General features: G+C 41.7%; 1 protein-coding gene across 3 annotated transcripts in view; it reads right to left on the bottom strand.

The window, feature by feature from the left end:
- The window catches only part of LOC148028426 (callose synthase 5-like), a 275,331-nt gene extending 259,600 nt beyond the window's left edge, over window positions 1–15,731 (bottom strand). For all 3 annotated transcript variants that reach the window (XM_087690228.1, XM_087690230.1, XM_087690229.1), the window contains exons 1-5: window positions 14,828–15,731; window positions 14,623–14,723; window positions 14,223–14,332; window positions 9,669–9,753; window positions 9,455–9,565 (exon numbers count right to left, since the gene is read on the bottom strand). In XM_087690228.1, coding sequence (XP_087546354.1) covers window positions 9,455–9,565; window positions 9,669–9,753; window positions 14,223–14,332; window positions 14,623–14,723; window positions 14,828–15,008 — 588 coding nt within the window. In that variant the 5' untranslated portion in view covers window positions 15,009–15,731. The remainder of the gene's footprint in view (window positions 1–9,454; window positions 9,566–9,668; window positions 9,754–14,222; window positions 14,333–14,622; window positions 14,724–14,827) is intronic.
- Window positions 15,732–16,984: the final 1,253 nt, after the last annotated feature.

Below are 16,984 nucleotides of genomic sequence, written 5' to 3'. Positions count from 1 at the left end.
CCTTCTATTTTTTACATTTATATCAATCTCTCTCTTCCCTTCTCTCTCTATGTTTGTATTCTTCTTCTATTGTGCACTCTCCAAAAACGCATGCTCCTCTAATGCAGTCCTCAAAAGATGCCCTTTCCTTTCTAGTCAAGCTAAGCTTTCTTAACAACAAATACACAAGCGGTCTCATTCCTGTGTGTCCTTCTATGGACCAAATATTGTCATTTTACCTTTCTTCCTCCCCCACAAAAGAAAAATTTTTAAATAACACCTCGGATAAAAACCTGAGGTAAAAAACAAAGTACAAAAGGTCATGTGAAGGACAACTAAGTATAGCATAATTACAAAAGTTGAGTAAACCACCATTCTAGTGGACTATAATGCCACATCATGTCAGTGCTAAATGAAAGAAGATACAACGATCCCATGTCTACCTAAAAGCATGTCTCCCCCTCAAAGTTACCCTAAAGTCTCTCCAATTTTTCATAAAAAGAGTGAATATTCTCCATCTAAATCTTGGAGAGAGTCTTTGCAATCAAGACATCCTAAAGGTCAATGCCATGGCTACATCTCATAGTCCAAATGAACCAAGCAACGATACTAGGTTCAACTCTCCTCAATGATGTGCCCAGGAGTCCCTCCAATTTGCAAGAAATCTAGAGTTAAGATCCTACTCAAATGCTAACCAACAATGAGAAAAGACTACATGCACTACGCATCATTATATCCACAAGTTGGGCCTTTCTCCATGAGTCTCCCCTTTTTCTTGCACTAGTAAAGCTTGAAATGTTTGTTGGCTAAATGGCCACTTCAAATCTCCTGAAGTTCCCCCGATTCAATGAATGAAATTCAAGTTTCTAGGCCTTCAATTTTTTACCATGCTTCTTGAGGTGGTTGTCAAACCCTAATTTCTGCTGTAAATTGGGGTTTATAGGAGAGATTCACCAAAATTTCCACAATGGCTAAATCTGCCAGAAATCACTAAGAAAGGATAAGAATAGGTTGGAGGATGAGAGAAATTTCAGACTTCCATCATAAGAAAATGAATGAAATCAATGGTTGCCCTGTCTAGACAACCATTAAAGCTATCTCCACTGATGGAATACATCGAATATGATGTTGATTAGCTCAAACAGCCCTTAAACTACTGTTACCTACTGCTATAGTCTCTTTTGGGCACGTCACCAACTCCTGGAGGGTCTCCTACTAGCTGGAAATGGCCTATCAACTATTGCAACAGCAATGGAAATCTCCTCTCCATCTCTCTCAGCTCGCACAAAGCTAGAATGACCCTCTCAACCTCTAAAGACATTTTTTCCACTTGCACGGGCAAGTTTTGCCGAGTGACAACCTTCTGTAACAATTTTCGACATTATCCATATTTATTAAATTAATTTTTAAAATATTAACTTTAATAATTATTTATGGCTCAAAAAAATAATCTGACTGGCCAACAATTAATTGGCTAGGCCAATTGATTATCCAAGTGATCCTGAGCACTCATTAGTGCAAAACTGGCATTAAATAATTAATTAATACCAATTCTCTAGTGTCACTATTGACACTTAGAGCTAATTAAATGGTCTAGGCCAAATTCTAACACTAAGTACCGCCTAGTATCTATCCAATATAACTTATTACAACTTTTGCCTTTGGTACTCACTAATATTTCGGGGTCCCAAGTCTCACATTGTGAAATAACTTAGCTTTCACCTCACGTGTAAGTCACATTTACACATTTGATTAACTCTTTAATCAAATGATGTGCAAAGCATCAAAATTTCATGTCCGTCCATGTAACACTTGTAGAGCCTAACTTCAAATAACGCTCAATATTAACAAAAATGTTCATAGCTCCATCCTAAATTTTTTGACTAGATCTCTTAACATTCTTAGTTGTAGTGGCTAAAGCTTTGGTGAGGCCAAATGACATTATCAATACTTGAAATGATAGAAACCAAATGTCAAATCACCTCAAGTATCGCGAGACCGTGAGATTCTATTAGTTTACTCACTATTTGATCAAAAGTGAAATGCGACTTACAAATATGATATGCAAGTTAATTACTTCACAATATGGGACCCTAGACCCCGAGATATCAATGAGTGCCAAAGGCAAAAATTTTAACAAGTTATGCTTGACACGTACTAGGTGGTACTTGGTGTCAAATTTGGACCTAGACTAACTTATTGGACACTAATGTCACTGGTGACAATAGAGACTAAGCATTAAATAATTACTTAATGCTAGTCCAAGGGCTAATTACTGCTTAGGGACACTTGGAAGACAATTTGGTCTAGCCAATTTAATTGTTGGCTGGTGTAATTATTTCTCTAGGCACTAGAATAATCATTAACTTCATGTTCAAAATTAATATTCAAAAAATCAATTTAGTAAGCTTGATAATGCTACAAATTGGGATTAGAAGACTGCCACTTGGCAAAACTTGCCCATATAAGTGGGAAAACATTTTTGGATGCTGGTGGAAGTCTATTTTTGCCATTGTGAGAGAGGAGGCTATTACAGAGAGCAAGAAGATATTGATGTTATTTGCAGCCGTCAGGGACCAATCCTACAGCAACCAACAGTAGTTTGGATCCCTTCAAATGTAAGTGACAATAGCTTAAGGTTCTTCTGGTGAAAGTGATAGCATACCGGAGGGAATAGCAACCTTTCTATAGGCCTGAAGCTACAAGTGACACCTTCCATGGTTCTTGTGCATAGCAACAACAATTTTTCAGCCTTTCTCGCGATGAAACTCTGAAATTTCTCTCTCTATAGTACTCTCTCATCCTACAGTGATCTCTCAAGTTATCTCAACAAAATCCAGCCATTGTCGAAGATTAAAGTGGTAAAATATACATTTCAGTTTATGTTTATTGTTTGTTGTAACTTGTGTTAAGGATGGTTTCATCAAGCATGGATAACAAGTCTTGCATTTGGAAAAAGAGGTCACCTATGCTTCACAATTTATAGAGGGCAATGGATAGTCCACATGCAAGTGCATAGATTGATCCTCCTCGCATACCATTACCACAAATACACCAAGTGGAAAGAAAATGACATGGATGATGCCTTTTAGGAAAATTCTACTATCTAACTTCTCAACTTATATGCTTACACGTTATCTCATGAGGGGATTATAAGAATAAGCTTGATTCAACTTTCCTCCAATCAGAAAATGTGGAAATTGGTGTTGCCGCTTATTCTTTGGGCACATTATCTATGCCTACTTTATTCCATTTGTACATCATTTAATGGTTTGGATGCAGATTCCATGATTGTATACATGTAGATGTAGATATAAAGGGGTGAGGTATTGTAACGTGTCCACCTGTTCCCTTTCAGGACACGTCTTAGCAGTCCATCGAAAAGAGAGTCTAGAAAGCTCCGCCCGGCACTCCCATGGAATGTTACGGGGTTTGCGATCTAGGACTTCCCGAGTCTGCCACGTAACGGAAGTATTCCTGCTGTTCCCACTTAGGACCGACCTGAATCAGGGTTTCCCCTAATGGTCGCTTTCCTAAACGGCAGCTAGCGTCGAACCCCAGGCGAACTACTTTACGCGGAAACGCCAAGGACGAAGCGGATTCATGCTGCACTTGGTTCAAGGAGAATGGAAAACGAGAGGGATGCAAGGCTCAACCTCTCTGCCCTTAAGGCATAGTCTCATTCCGTTCCTCTAAACAGCATAAATCGGGATTCTTGTAACCTAAACTCTAGGTCAGCGCCCTTGCTGTTCATTTCCTTTGAGAAGAGCTCCTTGTTGTCCACTTCGATTGAGAAAAGTTCTCGGCCAACCAGGACCACCCATCCGTAGGACGGACCCATGGCCACATCCACCGCACTTTCCTCAAGGTTGCTTTAGTTGTCTAATTACCTATCACATTTAGTTGGACATGCATCAAGCAGCTTCATTAATTAGCCAGTTAGACACTGGTTCCTTCACGTAATCTTAGTACTTGACATAGAAAAACAATCTCAAACAAGTTTCTTTTCAACAGATTATCTTATTTATCTTTGAAATACATCAATAAAGTCCAGCCCGCAGACTAATCCATAATCCGCCCGAAGGCTATCCAGCAATCCACAGGGATTACTAATCCAAGATTCCGCCCGTAGACTAGTATGCGGGCCTCGAGATCCAATCCCGAGTCACGTTGGCCTCTTGTGCAGGGCCCGGAAGGCAAGGGATTTACGGCCAGAGTCCCCCCCCCTAGCACCCAAGCGTCCTCCTGCTCCAAGTAGCGCTCAACGGAGAGACCTCACGCGGCGGGTTCGGTCCACGTTCTCGGCACGGCTAACAACCCCCTTGGTTAGGGTCAGGCAGACAGTCGGGGGTAACTGAAGCTGCCTCTCCCTTCAGGCCTTCAACCTGAAGCATTAAATATATTTCCATCCTTTAGTTCCTTGAGCAAACAATGCAAACAGTGCTCCTAAACTGTTACAAGCACAATCAATTCCAGTGGTCGTTTATTTAGCCAACTGCTAAGGAGTGAATCCTTCTCTCCGAACGCATCCAACGTTCGATCCGGGATCAATTGCGACTTGGCAAGATCCCCCAAGGATTTGTTTGTTCACCCTTTTGTCCTTGGGTTAGGACCATACCCTATTAACCCAACTTAACCAATACCTTAGGTTTCATACATTAACAATAAATCCTGGCGACCATGTCGCTCCAAATTGTTGACTGATCCTTTGCTTCCAAGCAAATACCTAATTTCCCTTAACTTGGCAATTTTTCCCCCAAGAAAGGTGATGTAACAGGATGACTACTCATCCTCGTGCAAGTTAAACTTGCGCAAGAACCTGCCAACCTCATTCCAAGGAATGGCAAAACTCTCTTGTGATCAAACCATAAGACCATGCGACGTTGCTACTTGTTGCACAAGTGTTGCATCTATTCCATGGGATCATTTCACCCATTGAACGGCATTTTTCTAGTCAAGGAATTATGTTTAGACAAGAAGCAGGGTTTAGGGTGTCTTCTTACCCAACCCAAACCTAATTGCACTAGGCCGACACGTTCGGTCCTAGGGATTCAAACTCAAACCGAGTTTTAACATTTGAACGAATGCTTAGGGTAGAACCCTAGATCGTTACTTGCATGAGCGTCCAATTGACCCAACATTGCATGAATGTGGGTAGGACCTTTGGGTATGAGAATTTTGACTTGGCAACAAGTGCGAAACTAGGCCAAATCCTTAACGTGCTAAACTCTAGTTACCACTTGGGGTATTTATCGTATCGATTGAACCATGCCTATACGACTCCCCTGCAAGTTAGGTGATTTAGATAATTCGATCTACTTCTCTTGCGACAAGGACGAGCCATTCCTAGAGTTGATAAACTTGATCTAAAAGAGAAAGCTAGTTGCAACATGTCATAATACACGTAAACACGCGATTCATTGCTTCTACGTACCACTAGATTCGCAATAACCCTATCCTTCCTTGTTAAAATCAAAACGCATAATAAATTGAAGTATAACTTATATAGGACCTACTAGGATTTACATTCAAGAATCATGCCCACAATTCTTTTTCTAAGCTTTTAGAATTTCATGCTTTAATAAACCATGCAATCTTTTCCAAATGCAACTTGACGAAATGAAGTTTGCGAATATGTAACATGCGACCCTAGATACAAAAAAAATGAAGTTCATGTGACACTAAGGCTAGTATTGATTTAATCCATTTCCAAGCATCCTTTTTCCATGCAACTTACAAGATCGGAGTTCATTTTCATGCCGTGAAATGGAAGTTAACAATTTCCTCGTGCGAATCATAACGAAGGGAATTAGTGACTAAATACAAGATACTCCTTTCCTTTACGGCCCATGCACTTAACAATTTCATTCCTTTGCCTAAGTAATAGGCGTTTAGACTCATTACTTTGGAAATGCACCAAAATTAGCAACATGCAGCTAATCTCCTAAGACTGACAATTCTAGAAATGCAACGTTCCATTTTCATAACATGCACCAACCTTGTCTAACGTTTAAAGAGATAATTTATCAAGTGTACATTTATCGCTGCCACATGCATTAACGATAAGCGCAAAATGCATTCTTCCTTATGAAATTAAGCATGCCTAAATCATTTATTTATGTGAGAATAAACTCGAAAAAAACCTGGACTTGTGGGCTCGAGGAGATGTCCACGTGAACGTTAGGAGAGGAATCTCCCGCAGGCGCGCCTTGCGACTTCTTAGGGGCCATCGTAGGCGTGATTATGGACTTCCGGTTTGCCCTTACCCTTACACGATCGGTGAATTTCCTCCACCTTAGTAAGCAGCCTCAAAATCTTGCCCTTCTCCCTCGTACGCAGGAGATCCCTTCCGAAGTGCGGATCCTTGAGAATACCGGGCTTGCGGGATTTGGGCTTATGGGAGGCCTTGTGGGGTTGGAGCTTGGTTTGTGGAAATGGGGCTCCTACGAAAAAGGTTCTTGGGAATGGGGGCTTTTAAACACCCGGGGTGGCTACGCGGAAACAGCCCTTAAGGAAGCCCCCTTATGGAAGCTTCCAAGAAGCTCTAGGAAGCTTCTGCTTCCCCCTAGGAAGCACGTGGACCAAGGGAAATGATTGAGGGGTAATAGAAAGAAGAAGGATGACGTCGATTGGGGGAAAGATGCTTGACTTTTATGTGGCAACGTGGGGCCACGGCCTGCGACGACTGCGATGGCGGCTTCAGCCCGGTGGCGAGGGATTAATGGCAGCAGCGACGCTCCTCCTCCTCTCGACAGTGCGGCAGCCTGCTGGCGTGGGATGGCGATGGCGGCCTCCAATCTCTTTCTCCTCTCCCTCAGCACGACGACTCCCTCCTCCCCCCCCCCCCCACAAGGCTAAGGGGGGTTTATATAGGGCTTAAGGGGTGGGGAGAGAAGCTCCCCACGTGGCCTCTGCATGGCTTCCCCCCCTCCTCATGCAGCCCACAACTCCACCTAGCCCATCCCTCCCCACACTCCCTCTCCTCCAGACATGCATTGGCTGGGGAAAAGGGATAAACATAAAAACATTTTTGCATTAATATTATCCATTTTGCCCCTCCCAAGAGGGTGTTTCCCCGTGGTTATGCGGATTTGAACCCCCGGGCTCGATTTGCCAATGCGGAGGTCCCGTTTTTACGCGTGCGGGTTACGGATTAAACTGCCGGCAATTACAATGTGGAAGATAACCTTGCACAAGGTTTACACGGCGTGCAGGGAGTCAAGTTTGGTAATATTTCGAGTGGGAATATTACAGGTATGTGACATGTCCATCCTTTATTGTATAGTTTTATAGCTTCCATAGTCATATGCTATCTTGATGGTATCACGCATCTAATTTGTGCTCGTGCCACAATATAGTTGGTCAATGATATTTGGTGCAAGAGAAGGTATAGCAATGATTGCGTTTTGCATGCATTTGCTATCCTAATTTGTGTTTTGTGTGGTTAGTAAATTCACACTTGCGAAGAGCAAGCCTTGCATAATCCTATCCAGTTCTATCCCTTGCATATAGAAGGAAGAATACAGTTTGTTTCTCACGGCAAATCACACAAAAAGGAAAAAAGCACCTGCATGCAGTTCAGCAAAGCTTCCAACAGCAATGCTAGTACTCATTGAGGAAAGCAAGAGCTGCACACCAACCTGCATTCAAACCTAGACAGCAAGTCTACACTATCCCAAGCAGCCTACAGTTGTTACTGCACAGCACGACCTCTTCCTGCCTTGCTCACTTCTATTACACCTTGAGCACACTTGGAGGAGCTGTGAGAACAGCCTGTCTTTGCATGCAAGCTAGCATGAAAGAGAGAGAAAACTGCCAATATGCTGTAAAAACAGCCACAACCTTCCATTGCATGCAATGACTGCCTCAAAAACTACCTCCATTTGCCCAAAACTGGCGCTCAAACTTGACTTACCTTTTTCATCTTTCTCATTGACACTTTTGCAGAAAAGGCATATTTTAATCCAAAAATGTTAAATTTCAGTGCATATGCCCAAACCTTTGCTCTGCTGCACAAATTTAATATTTTAACTAAAACTTTGGCACTAAGGTTCAAAAAGCCCCAATTATTCAAATGTGCACTCTGCACTTGCACATTAAATAATCAAGTAACCTCTAGCTCTCAACTATTGAACCCCTGCCATTGATAGCGCTGCCCATGTTCCACACAACTTATGATAGTCTTGCTTGCCCAGAAATCTAGGAGCTAATCACATGCTAATCCTAAGCAGGGAAAGATACCTCCTAGTGACAACTAGCTTCTATAGATTGTGTTCTATTGTTTGCTCTAGTCAACATCTGCTACCAAATAAGGCCCACATGTATGATACTTATGAGGCATTGTTGGCAACTCATAGCAACTTGTTTTTTTTTCAATATGCCCAATTCTTGCTTAGTCAACAACATTCTACCACGTGGCTCGCATGCAGAATGTCTATAAAGCATTGTCAACAACTTGTGATAGCTGCTTTTCTTCCATGCGTCTAGTGTTTCTTACTTGCTTTGTATGCTTGTTAGCCTCTTGATGACAAGTTTCTTGCAGTAGGGTGACTAGCCATTTAAGTAGGTGTCTCTTGATGCCTTGCCATTGCTAAGTTTGTCCTTGGACAATATGTTTCCTCCAATTTTGTGGTCTTTTACTTTTTCTATGACTTGGCATCCACATTGTCAACTTCACACTCTGAGTGTGCTACTAGTGACCAAGTGCACGTGCCCTATTAGCCCAATTGGGCGTGCAGGCAGGTGGCACGGTGGCTCTTGGTTGGGTGTGCACAAGTGGCTTGGCAACAATAACATTTGAACGTTTAAAGGTCGGTTCACCCTATGTTTCCCTATTTAAAATTGCTGCTTCCGTTTGCACCTATTATATGTGGATAATATCTCTTTGTGCTTGTCTCACATGTCTCACGCTGGCTAGATCTGTTGCTAAATCACTTTCACTCGAGTAAACAATTCTCAACAAAGATAATTCCAAAACAATATATCTTAACCATTTGAAAATTTGAAATACTTTGACATTATAGTTGTATGCCAGACTGTAGCCACAGATTTTACTTTGGTATGGTTATATGTTTCCATTATCTAAACTTTGAGATTAACATACTTGCTTCTACTTTTCTTCTCTCGTGCAAGGTAGTGCGTTTTTTTTATCGTTTCACTTCCACCTATACTCCTATTTATGCATTTGTGATCAAGAAATTCATTCTTCTAACATTCAAGAAGCTTTTGTTGAGTGTTACGGTGCTTATAAGTGCTTTTCAGTGATGATGTTGGAGTACTCCAGCCTAAAGAACAGACTCTTTTATTACCATGTGGCCGAAATGGGGGTCATACATGTGAAAGTGAAGAGATGGTATGGGGCAACTTTATGTCACTTCTAAGAACAACAGGGATATGCAATGCATAAAACCGAAGTGCACAAAATATCATGTTACAGTACTAAAAGAGCTGCACATATCATAAATAAGTATCTTACCTCTTCTATATTCATTATGGCAAGTGATGCACCACCTTCATCCAAAGGAAGAATGTTATAGGCAGAATATATTTTCTTTTTTTTTTGAATGTCCTTGCCAGCTGCCAAAATCTGCAAATGGAAGAACCAAGCATCCTCACTTTAAATCCTAGCAAAAAGGATCGACTACCATACACAACTTTTCAAAACTTCCAAAATTTATAAACATATTCACCTCTGGCCCAACTTCATCATTATCCACCGCGCACAAAACCTCAAAAAGCACCCCTGCAGTGAGATACGCTTTTTCTAACTCTGCTCTGCAAGCAAGCAAGCAGAGGTGACTATGAGGTTACAGAATGCAACACAACTACTATTTTTGATTCTGCATATGCACATCACCAAGGAAGTATAGCATGGAATACAAAGGACATAAATTTCCAAATGCTAGAAAAGCAGCTGATGAGAATGAAAGAGAGAAAGCAAAGAGTTGCATTCAGTGGGTTCAAAATGCTTCTCCACTGCTTGCTTCACCTGGCCCTACCCAATCTCACTGTAATTTGCCACTTCAGCATCCTCCCCAAGTAGCATTTTTGTAACATCTCAACCATGCCTTGTTACACATCATCTCATAGCAGAATACAGCCATCAGCACTATGTCTTTAGCAAGGCAGCCTCCTGCCACTCCACTTTTTCTGCATGCAGCTTTACATCAGCTACTAGACTATGTATAAGCATACTCTCAACAGCCTTTCAGAGTCATATCTAGCATCAGGTCATTCACTTGAGCACAATCAGTCTGATATTCCTCTATATTTATCTTTTACATTTCATTCACATGCACATTTCCTGCATTTGGCATCACTCTTCTTTTTTAGGACATTTTTGGAAAGAGGCAGTTGGCCAATTCTATTGTCCGTTTTATCAAAGGATGGGGAGAAAGAAGAGATCCCTTTCAATACTGAATCTGAAGAGATCCTGCCCACATCATCGAGAACAACAATTACACCCATTGTCTCCACAATGAGATGTCAAGTACAAGTGTAGCAGTTTAGAGCCTAGGGCTGGTATGTATTATTCTTGCATAAACTTTCAGAAAACAGGTTTTGATGCCAGGAAACAGAGTTTCAACCTCAATCCAAGATGGTGAAACAGGAACCAGAAATTTCGGTCAGTTTTTGTGTATACTTCAGGAAAGAGCTAGTACATACTAGAAAGGCTGACAAGGCTGACTACTATGTTCAATGAAATTCACTTGCCCTCATAAGAGGGAATGATGAAGGCAGGTGGCTTTTTTTGTAAGCAGCTTATGATAATCATCCCTGCCTTCCAATCATAATATGAAACCCTTTCAAAGACAATTACAATCATCTCTTGGGGTCTTCTCGACTTAGTGCAACGATGCATTGCTACAAGTAAAACTCCATCTGCACATCAGGTAATTTAGACTCTACAAAACAATATCATATGCACAAAAATTCCTAGTGACCACCAAGCTGTTGACAACATGTACTGTGGGCTGCCCTGCTGCCATCTCTTCCTATCAGCCTGGTCTGGACAGATTATACACTTTGATATTTGTTTACTATTGCTGATCACTTTCAGAGATTGCCTGCTGCGTTTTGGGATCTGTTCGAGGTACGACGAAACTCACAAAGTTGTCAAAGAGTCCTCTTCTAGCTCCTTCCCTGGTCCACCCAAGACATCAAGGTTTAAGGACTGTTAATTCATTCATTTTCATTCACTTTGAGTTCTCTTCACCTTTGAGTTCTTTTGTGTCCATTGTGTTACTATTGTACACTTTGAGTTTATCTTCTTTGTTCGAGTATTTCTTTATGGTTGAGGGGGGACTACCAATGACTATATGTGACTAAAGGCATAAGTTGCGTGAAGAGGGGCAGTGTGTCATGGGAACATGATATTTTAAGATGCTTTAATCTTGCCAATAACATTTGATTAAAATATTAATCAAATGTGCAAGGTCGTTTAGCACATGTGATGCACATGGCAATTATTTCACAGTAACAGGCCAAGGACCCCGAGGATGCAACAGGTGTCAAAGGCAAAAGTCGTAATAAGTTATGCTTGTCAGGTACTAAGTGGTACCCGATATCAGATTTTGGCCTAGGCCAATTTATTGGCCGCTAATGTCAATGGTGACATTAGAGACTAGGCATTAATTAATTTGTTTTCCAAGTATCTTTGAGTAGTTATTAGTCCTTAGATTGGCATTAATTAATTAATTAATGCCTAGCCAATTTAATTATAGGCTAGTGAAATTAATTTTCTAAGACTAGAATAGTTATTAAATTAATTTTCAAAACTAACATTCTAAAAATTAATTTAGTAAGTTGGATAATACTGGAAAATGGTATTAGAAGGCTACCACTTGGCAAAACTTGCCCATGCAAGTGGAAAAAACGTTTTTAGAGGCTGGTGCAAGTCTATTCTAGCCATTCTGAGAGAGAATTGTTATTAGAGAGCAAGGAGAGGCTGTTGATGTGATTTGTAGCCACTAGGGATCAGTCCTACAACATGTGAGAACAGTTCGGAGCCCTCCAAGAGCAAGTGACAGCAGCCCAAGGTCCTTCTAGTACAGATGACAACATACAGAAGGGGGCAGCAGTCTTTTTGGTAGTCACAACCTCATTATTTCTCATCCCCCATCCATCTCTCAAGTTATCTACAATTTGAGCCATCAGAGGAAGAGATTTCAGTCAATCTCTGCTATAAACCCTAATACACAGCAAAATTTGGGGTTTTGACAGCCACCTCAGGATGCGTGCCCAAAATTGAGGCCCTAGAGTTGAATTCCAGCAGCCGAAATTAAAAAATTCCAGGGAGATTTAAGAGACTAGCCAGCCAATATCAAATTTGGGGTTGAATTTGTCTTTCGAGGAGCAGGGTGAAAGCCAATCCCCACGCAAACCAAGGGGCAAATTGGTTTGGAGGCTTGCCGGTCAATATTGACAGCGAGAGACACTTGGATTAGCGAAGGAGATCAGAGGATCTCAGTTGTATTCCATCCATTTGCAATAAAAGATAAAGAAATACAACAAGGGGCACCAATTTTGGGGCCAACAGGGTGTCCAATGTCTAGGATTAAAGTGGTAATATTTGCATTTTCAATTTATGTTAATTTTATACTTGTTGTAATTAGTATTAAATCAAGTTATTTACCACCCTGTATCTGAGAAGGAAGCCTGGTTTCGCAATGACATAACCAAACTGGTGGCTTGGAGGGAGTAAGGGATGGGTGGCAACTATAGGCTCTAAACAAAGCAATCTGCTGGCATGATAGCTAGTTGTTAGCTTTGGACAAGCTAGGTGGCAATTGTGCAAGCTGGAATAGATATGGATAATGATAGCGACTTCGTACCTAGCTAGAATGATGGACGACAACTGCAAACAATGCAACTCAGCTATGGATGGTTGGACAGCACTCCATGGGCTAAGATATCCACCACGAGGAGTGTGGACAGCAATGGGATATAGGCACCAACTAATGGGTGATGATGGACTGATGAGGGATGCAAGTGATTATGCAGCCCATCTATTCATAGATGAGAAACCAACCAAAATTTGTGGGTTTGCTTATGGGACATGGAACTTTGTAGCATTTTGAGTTTTGTGGCCATTTAAAATGAGATAGTGAAGATACTAGTGTTAATGCATCTTTTTTAGCTTAACACCCCCTCTCAGGCCCAAAATTGGAGCCAAGAGGGGAGGGATTGCAAGCGTAGTTCACCCCAAATAACACCGAGAGGTTCCACCCCAAAGCAACCAAGCCATTGATCAATGAGTATATGATGGCTGCCCAAGAACCCACCAAGGCTACAAAGGCCAAAGCAAGATGGGAAGCCAAAGCGACTAACAAACAAAAGGATGTCAACTGCACTGTAGGAGCAAAGATTTCTCTATAGTTGATGCCTTGCTTTTGTCAAAACCCTTGTACCACAAGGCAATCTTTGTATTTATCCAAGGTTCCATGAGCTTTTAATTTAGTTCAAAAGATCCATATAGTTGCAATAACCTTCTGGTGGTCTAGATGATCCACCAACATTCAAGTTATATTCCACTCAATGCTCTCAAGCTCCTTCTCCATGGCCTCTTTGTTACATCCTTGGACATCTCGATGGGCACTAGTAGCAGTGGTCACTCTAGTTATGAAGTGACTTAATGTGAATGCAATAAGGATACTTCAAGGTTAGGGCAATCAAGCCCTATTTATAAGACTCGAGATCCTATTGGCCTATAGGCCAACGTGCATGTACACTAGGACAATGTGGGCCTAATTTATAGCACAAATTAGATTTTATACAGCCACCTTAAGATTCATGCCCAATTACTGAAGACCTAGCACCTGTGTTGTCATGACCTCATGACACTAGCAATTCAACTAGCCTGCAGCTCGATGATGGGAAGCAGTTTGTTGTCCAGAGGCTGTTGATGGGTGGTTAACAGTCCACACATCTGTTATGTGCTCTTTTGTATAATTGCTTTTATTATTCTTCTTGTTTGTGCTGATTTTACAGGATATACAGATAATTAGAGTTAATCCCCTAGATAACTCTAGACTACAGCATCAGAGTAGGTTTTTGGTAGTCTATACAAATGTGCACTATTTGTATAGCAGTAATACACTAAGAACGGAGCTGAATGAGCACATAAACCATATGCACAAATAAACCAATCAAACCAAATGCCCTAAACATATCACCAGAAGGGCCAAAATATACACTCAAGCAAGGCATAAACATGTTCAGGACAGACTGCTGCATTATCTTACCGGTCTCTCTGCTGACCTCCACCAAGGGCTCTGATGTAATCTTGATAGAATGCGCGCATTTCCTTGGCATCACTTGTTTCCATTCGTTTTTCAGCTGTAGCTCCATCGTCCTGCCTACCCCAAGAACCAATCAGACTCTTTCAGTTGCTTCTGTCTACTGTATTTTCATTAACCTTTGTTCAGAATATGTCTGTGCATTCTTTCTCTGCTCGTACAAGACAAGTACATACGGAGAAGACACGCATTCATTCATACCAGCAAAACACCACATAATGCATGGTCCAGCCTTCTAGACCTTAAAGCAGAATGTTTAACTGCTGTTCTCACCTCAGTGAAGACTGATTTCTTTTAAAAAACCTTTAATAACGAAACAAAGCAGGGAGGGAAATGAGAAGTCTACTCTTTCGAGCTTCTGAATCAATGCTGTCTTGAATTGACGAACTCCTCTTCCCTTTGAGTGAGGATCAGATCTGTGTGCCTTCTCAAATGCATGAAACCGACCTGCAAGAGTATTTATAAGGTATCAAGACAGGCCTGACTTGTCAGACGTGCTGCATATTTGGACTAATCATCACAGCTGCAAGTGAATAGTAATGATTGCGTACATAAATATGCAACACGAGGTCGGTCGTGTTCGATCTCATTTGCAACCCTCAGTATGTCTGCGACATGTGACACAGATGGAGGCACAATTTCACTGTCTAAACCATCCGAGGAGATTAAGCTGGTGGTGTACGATCGATTCAGCCGTCGGTGTGGCTGAGTTAAGCCTCCCGTGCTTACCATTGCCAGGTAGGTTGAAGGCAAACGGGCTGAAGGCAATCTTTCAAAGGAAGAGACCAGATTTAACTTCGAAGCATGGCAAGAACGTTATAAGGCATATCAGAAACTGCACGGATCATATACTGGATAGAGGTTTGCGCCAATCTCAAAACGGATATTCCAGATGTGCGATGGCCGGTCTTACCAAGAACTATGTCATTTGGATGGCATGCGTCTCCACATAAATTGCCATGCATATTCAACACAAAAACTGGTGGAAGACGGCAAACCAGATGATTGATGGAGCTCCTGTGCATAAAACAAGGCAAAGGGAAACTGTGGATTTGCAATGGCCTGTACTACCAAGGACAATGACATGTGCACGGAATCCGTGCTCCACGTGAGCTGAAGAAGGCTGCAATGGATGCTCAGCAGAAGAACTAGTAGAAGGCAGGAAACCAGATGATTGATGGAGCTCCTCTGCATAAAACAAAGCAAAACGGATACCGTGGATTTGCAAAATGGTCTGTACTGCCAGGAACTATGTTATGTGCGCTGAATCCATTCTCCGCACGAGCTGACACAGACTGCCATGCATGCGCAGCACAAGGTTTGGTGAGAGTCAGCAAGCCAGATGATCGATGGAGATCCTCTGATGCGCAAATCAATGCATGGCAAGCACAGAGCAGTACAGGAAACCCCCCTTTTGCTGTTGAAGAAAGAGTAGTCTTGCCTACTGACAGACACTTGACTGGAAAACTAGAATACCATTAAAGCCAAATATGCTTTTGCCGAGAAAGCGCCACTGGGCCCGAAGGCATCCCAGGACCCAGACTCCAGAGGATAACCAAAAGTTATTATACATACCGTGTACGTGACCCCACGTTAGAAAGCTACGCATAATTGAGTGCATTCTCACTGCAATTTCTCAGACAACTATCGCTTCTGATCATGTGTAGGTAGTATAGATGTTCTACCGTAGTACACACAATTCTCTCTCTTTCCCCTTTACATCATCGTCACCGATCGTTGCATTAAGGATAAAGTTTCACATCCTTTTGTACAACTGGTCAAAATTTCAATCGCGCACGTCATTTTGGAAAATATTAGATTGATTAATATCTTGTTGTCCTTTTGCTTTCTTCCAAGAAAGAAATACACATTGGCCACACATACTAAAGTTCAATCAATGAGGTTGCGATACTATTGATTTCATGGATTTTAACAAGCTAATCTAATCCCCATTTCTATTTTATGGTGGAAGAGATATGGAAGGATGGATCTACGGAGTTGTGTATGGGTGAGAGTGGGGGCGTGGAGGTTTTAATCTATATACTAGGCGTTTTGCGCCTAGACTCGAGGAGGACGCGATTTTTGCAGGCGGGGGCGGGTGTTGGACGCGTGGCACCCGCCCTCGTATTCTCTTTTTCTTCTTGTGGGGGAGGTGGGGGACGGCCACGTGGCACCCGTCCCCCACCTCTCCTTAACTAATAGTATAGATGCGAATAAATCTTATCTTACTACTATCTTATTTTGGTTGTAGCTTCGGAAGGCTCGGGGTCTCGAACCTACAATCTTTTCCAAACCTCCTTTTTTAATTTAAACCCCCTCCCCTCTCATTTCTCTCATGTGTAATCTCTCCTTTTCTCTTCTCCTTGCTCTTTTTTTTTAAATTAAAAGCCATTTCCCCTCTCTCTCTTATTGTAGGGCTTAGGCTCTCTTAAATTAAAACCCCCTCCCCTCTCTCACTTACAATCTTTCTCTTTTTTTTCCCCCTCCCCTTTTTAATGAAATTCCTCCCCTCTCTCTCTCATGTGTAGGGCCTAGGTTCTCTCTCTCTCTCTCTCTCACTCTCTCTCTCTCTCTCTCTCGTTAAACTTTTTAATTTAAACTTTTATTTTAATTAAATATTTTAAAAGCTTTTTTTAATTTAAAAAAGGAGAGAGAGAGAGAGAGAATAAGAAGAAGAAAGAGGAAAATGCGGAGAGAGGGGAAGAGGA

Source organism: Lygodium microphyllum, chromosome 12 (assembly GCF_053477565.2).
Source record: "Lygodium microphyllum isolate KBCC chromosome 12, Lygodium_microphyllum_v1.1.10, whole genome shotgun sequence".
Taxonomy (NCBI): Eukaryota; Viridiplantae; Streptophyta; class Polypodiopsida; order Schizaeales; family Lygodiaceae; genus Lygodium; species Lygodium microphyllum.
The sequence above is the reverse complement of the archived record's forward strand: the minus strand, read 5'-3'. Positions and strand labels throughout refer to the sequence as shown.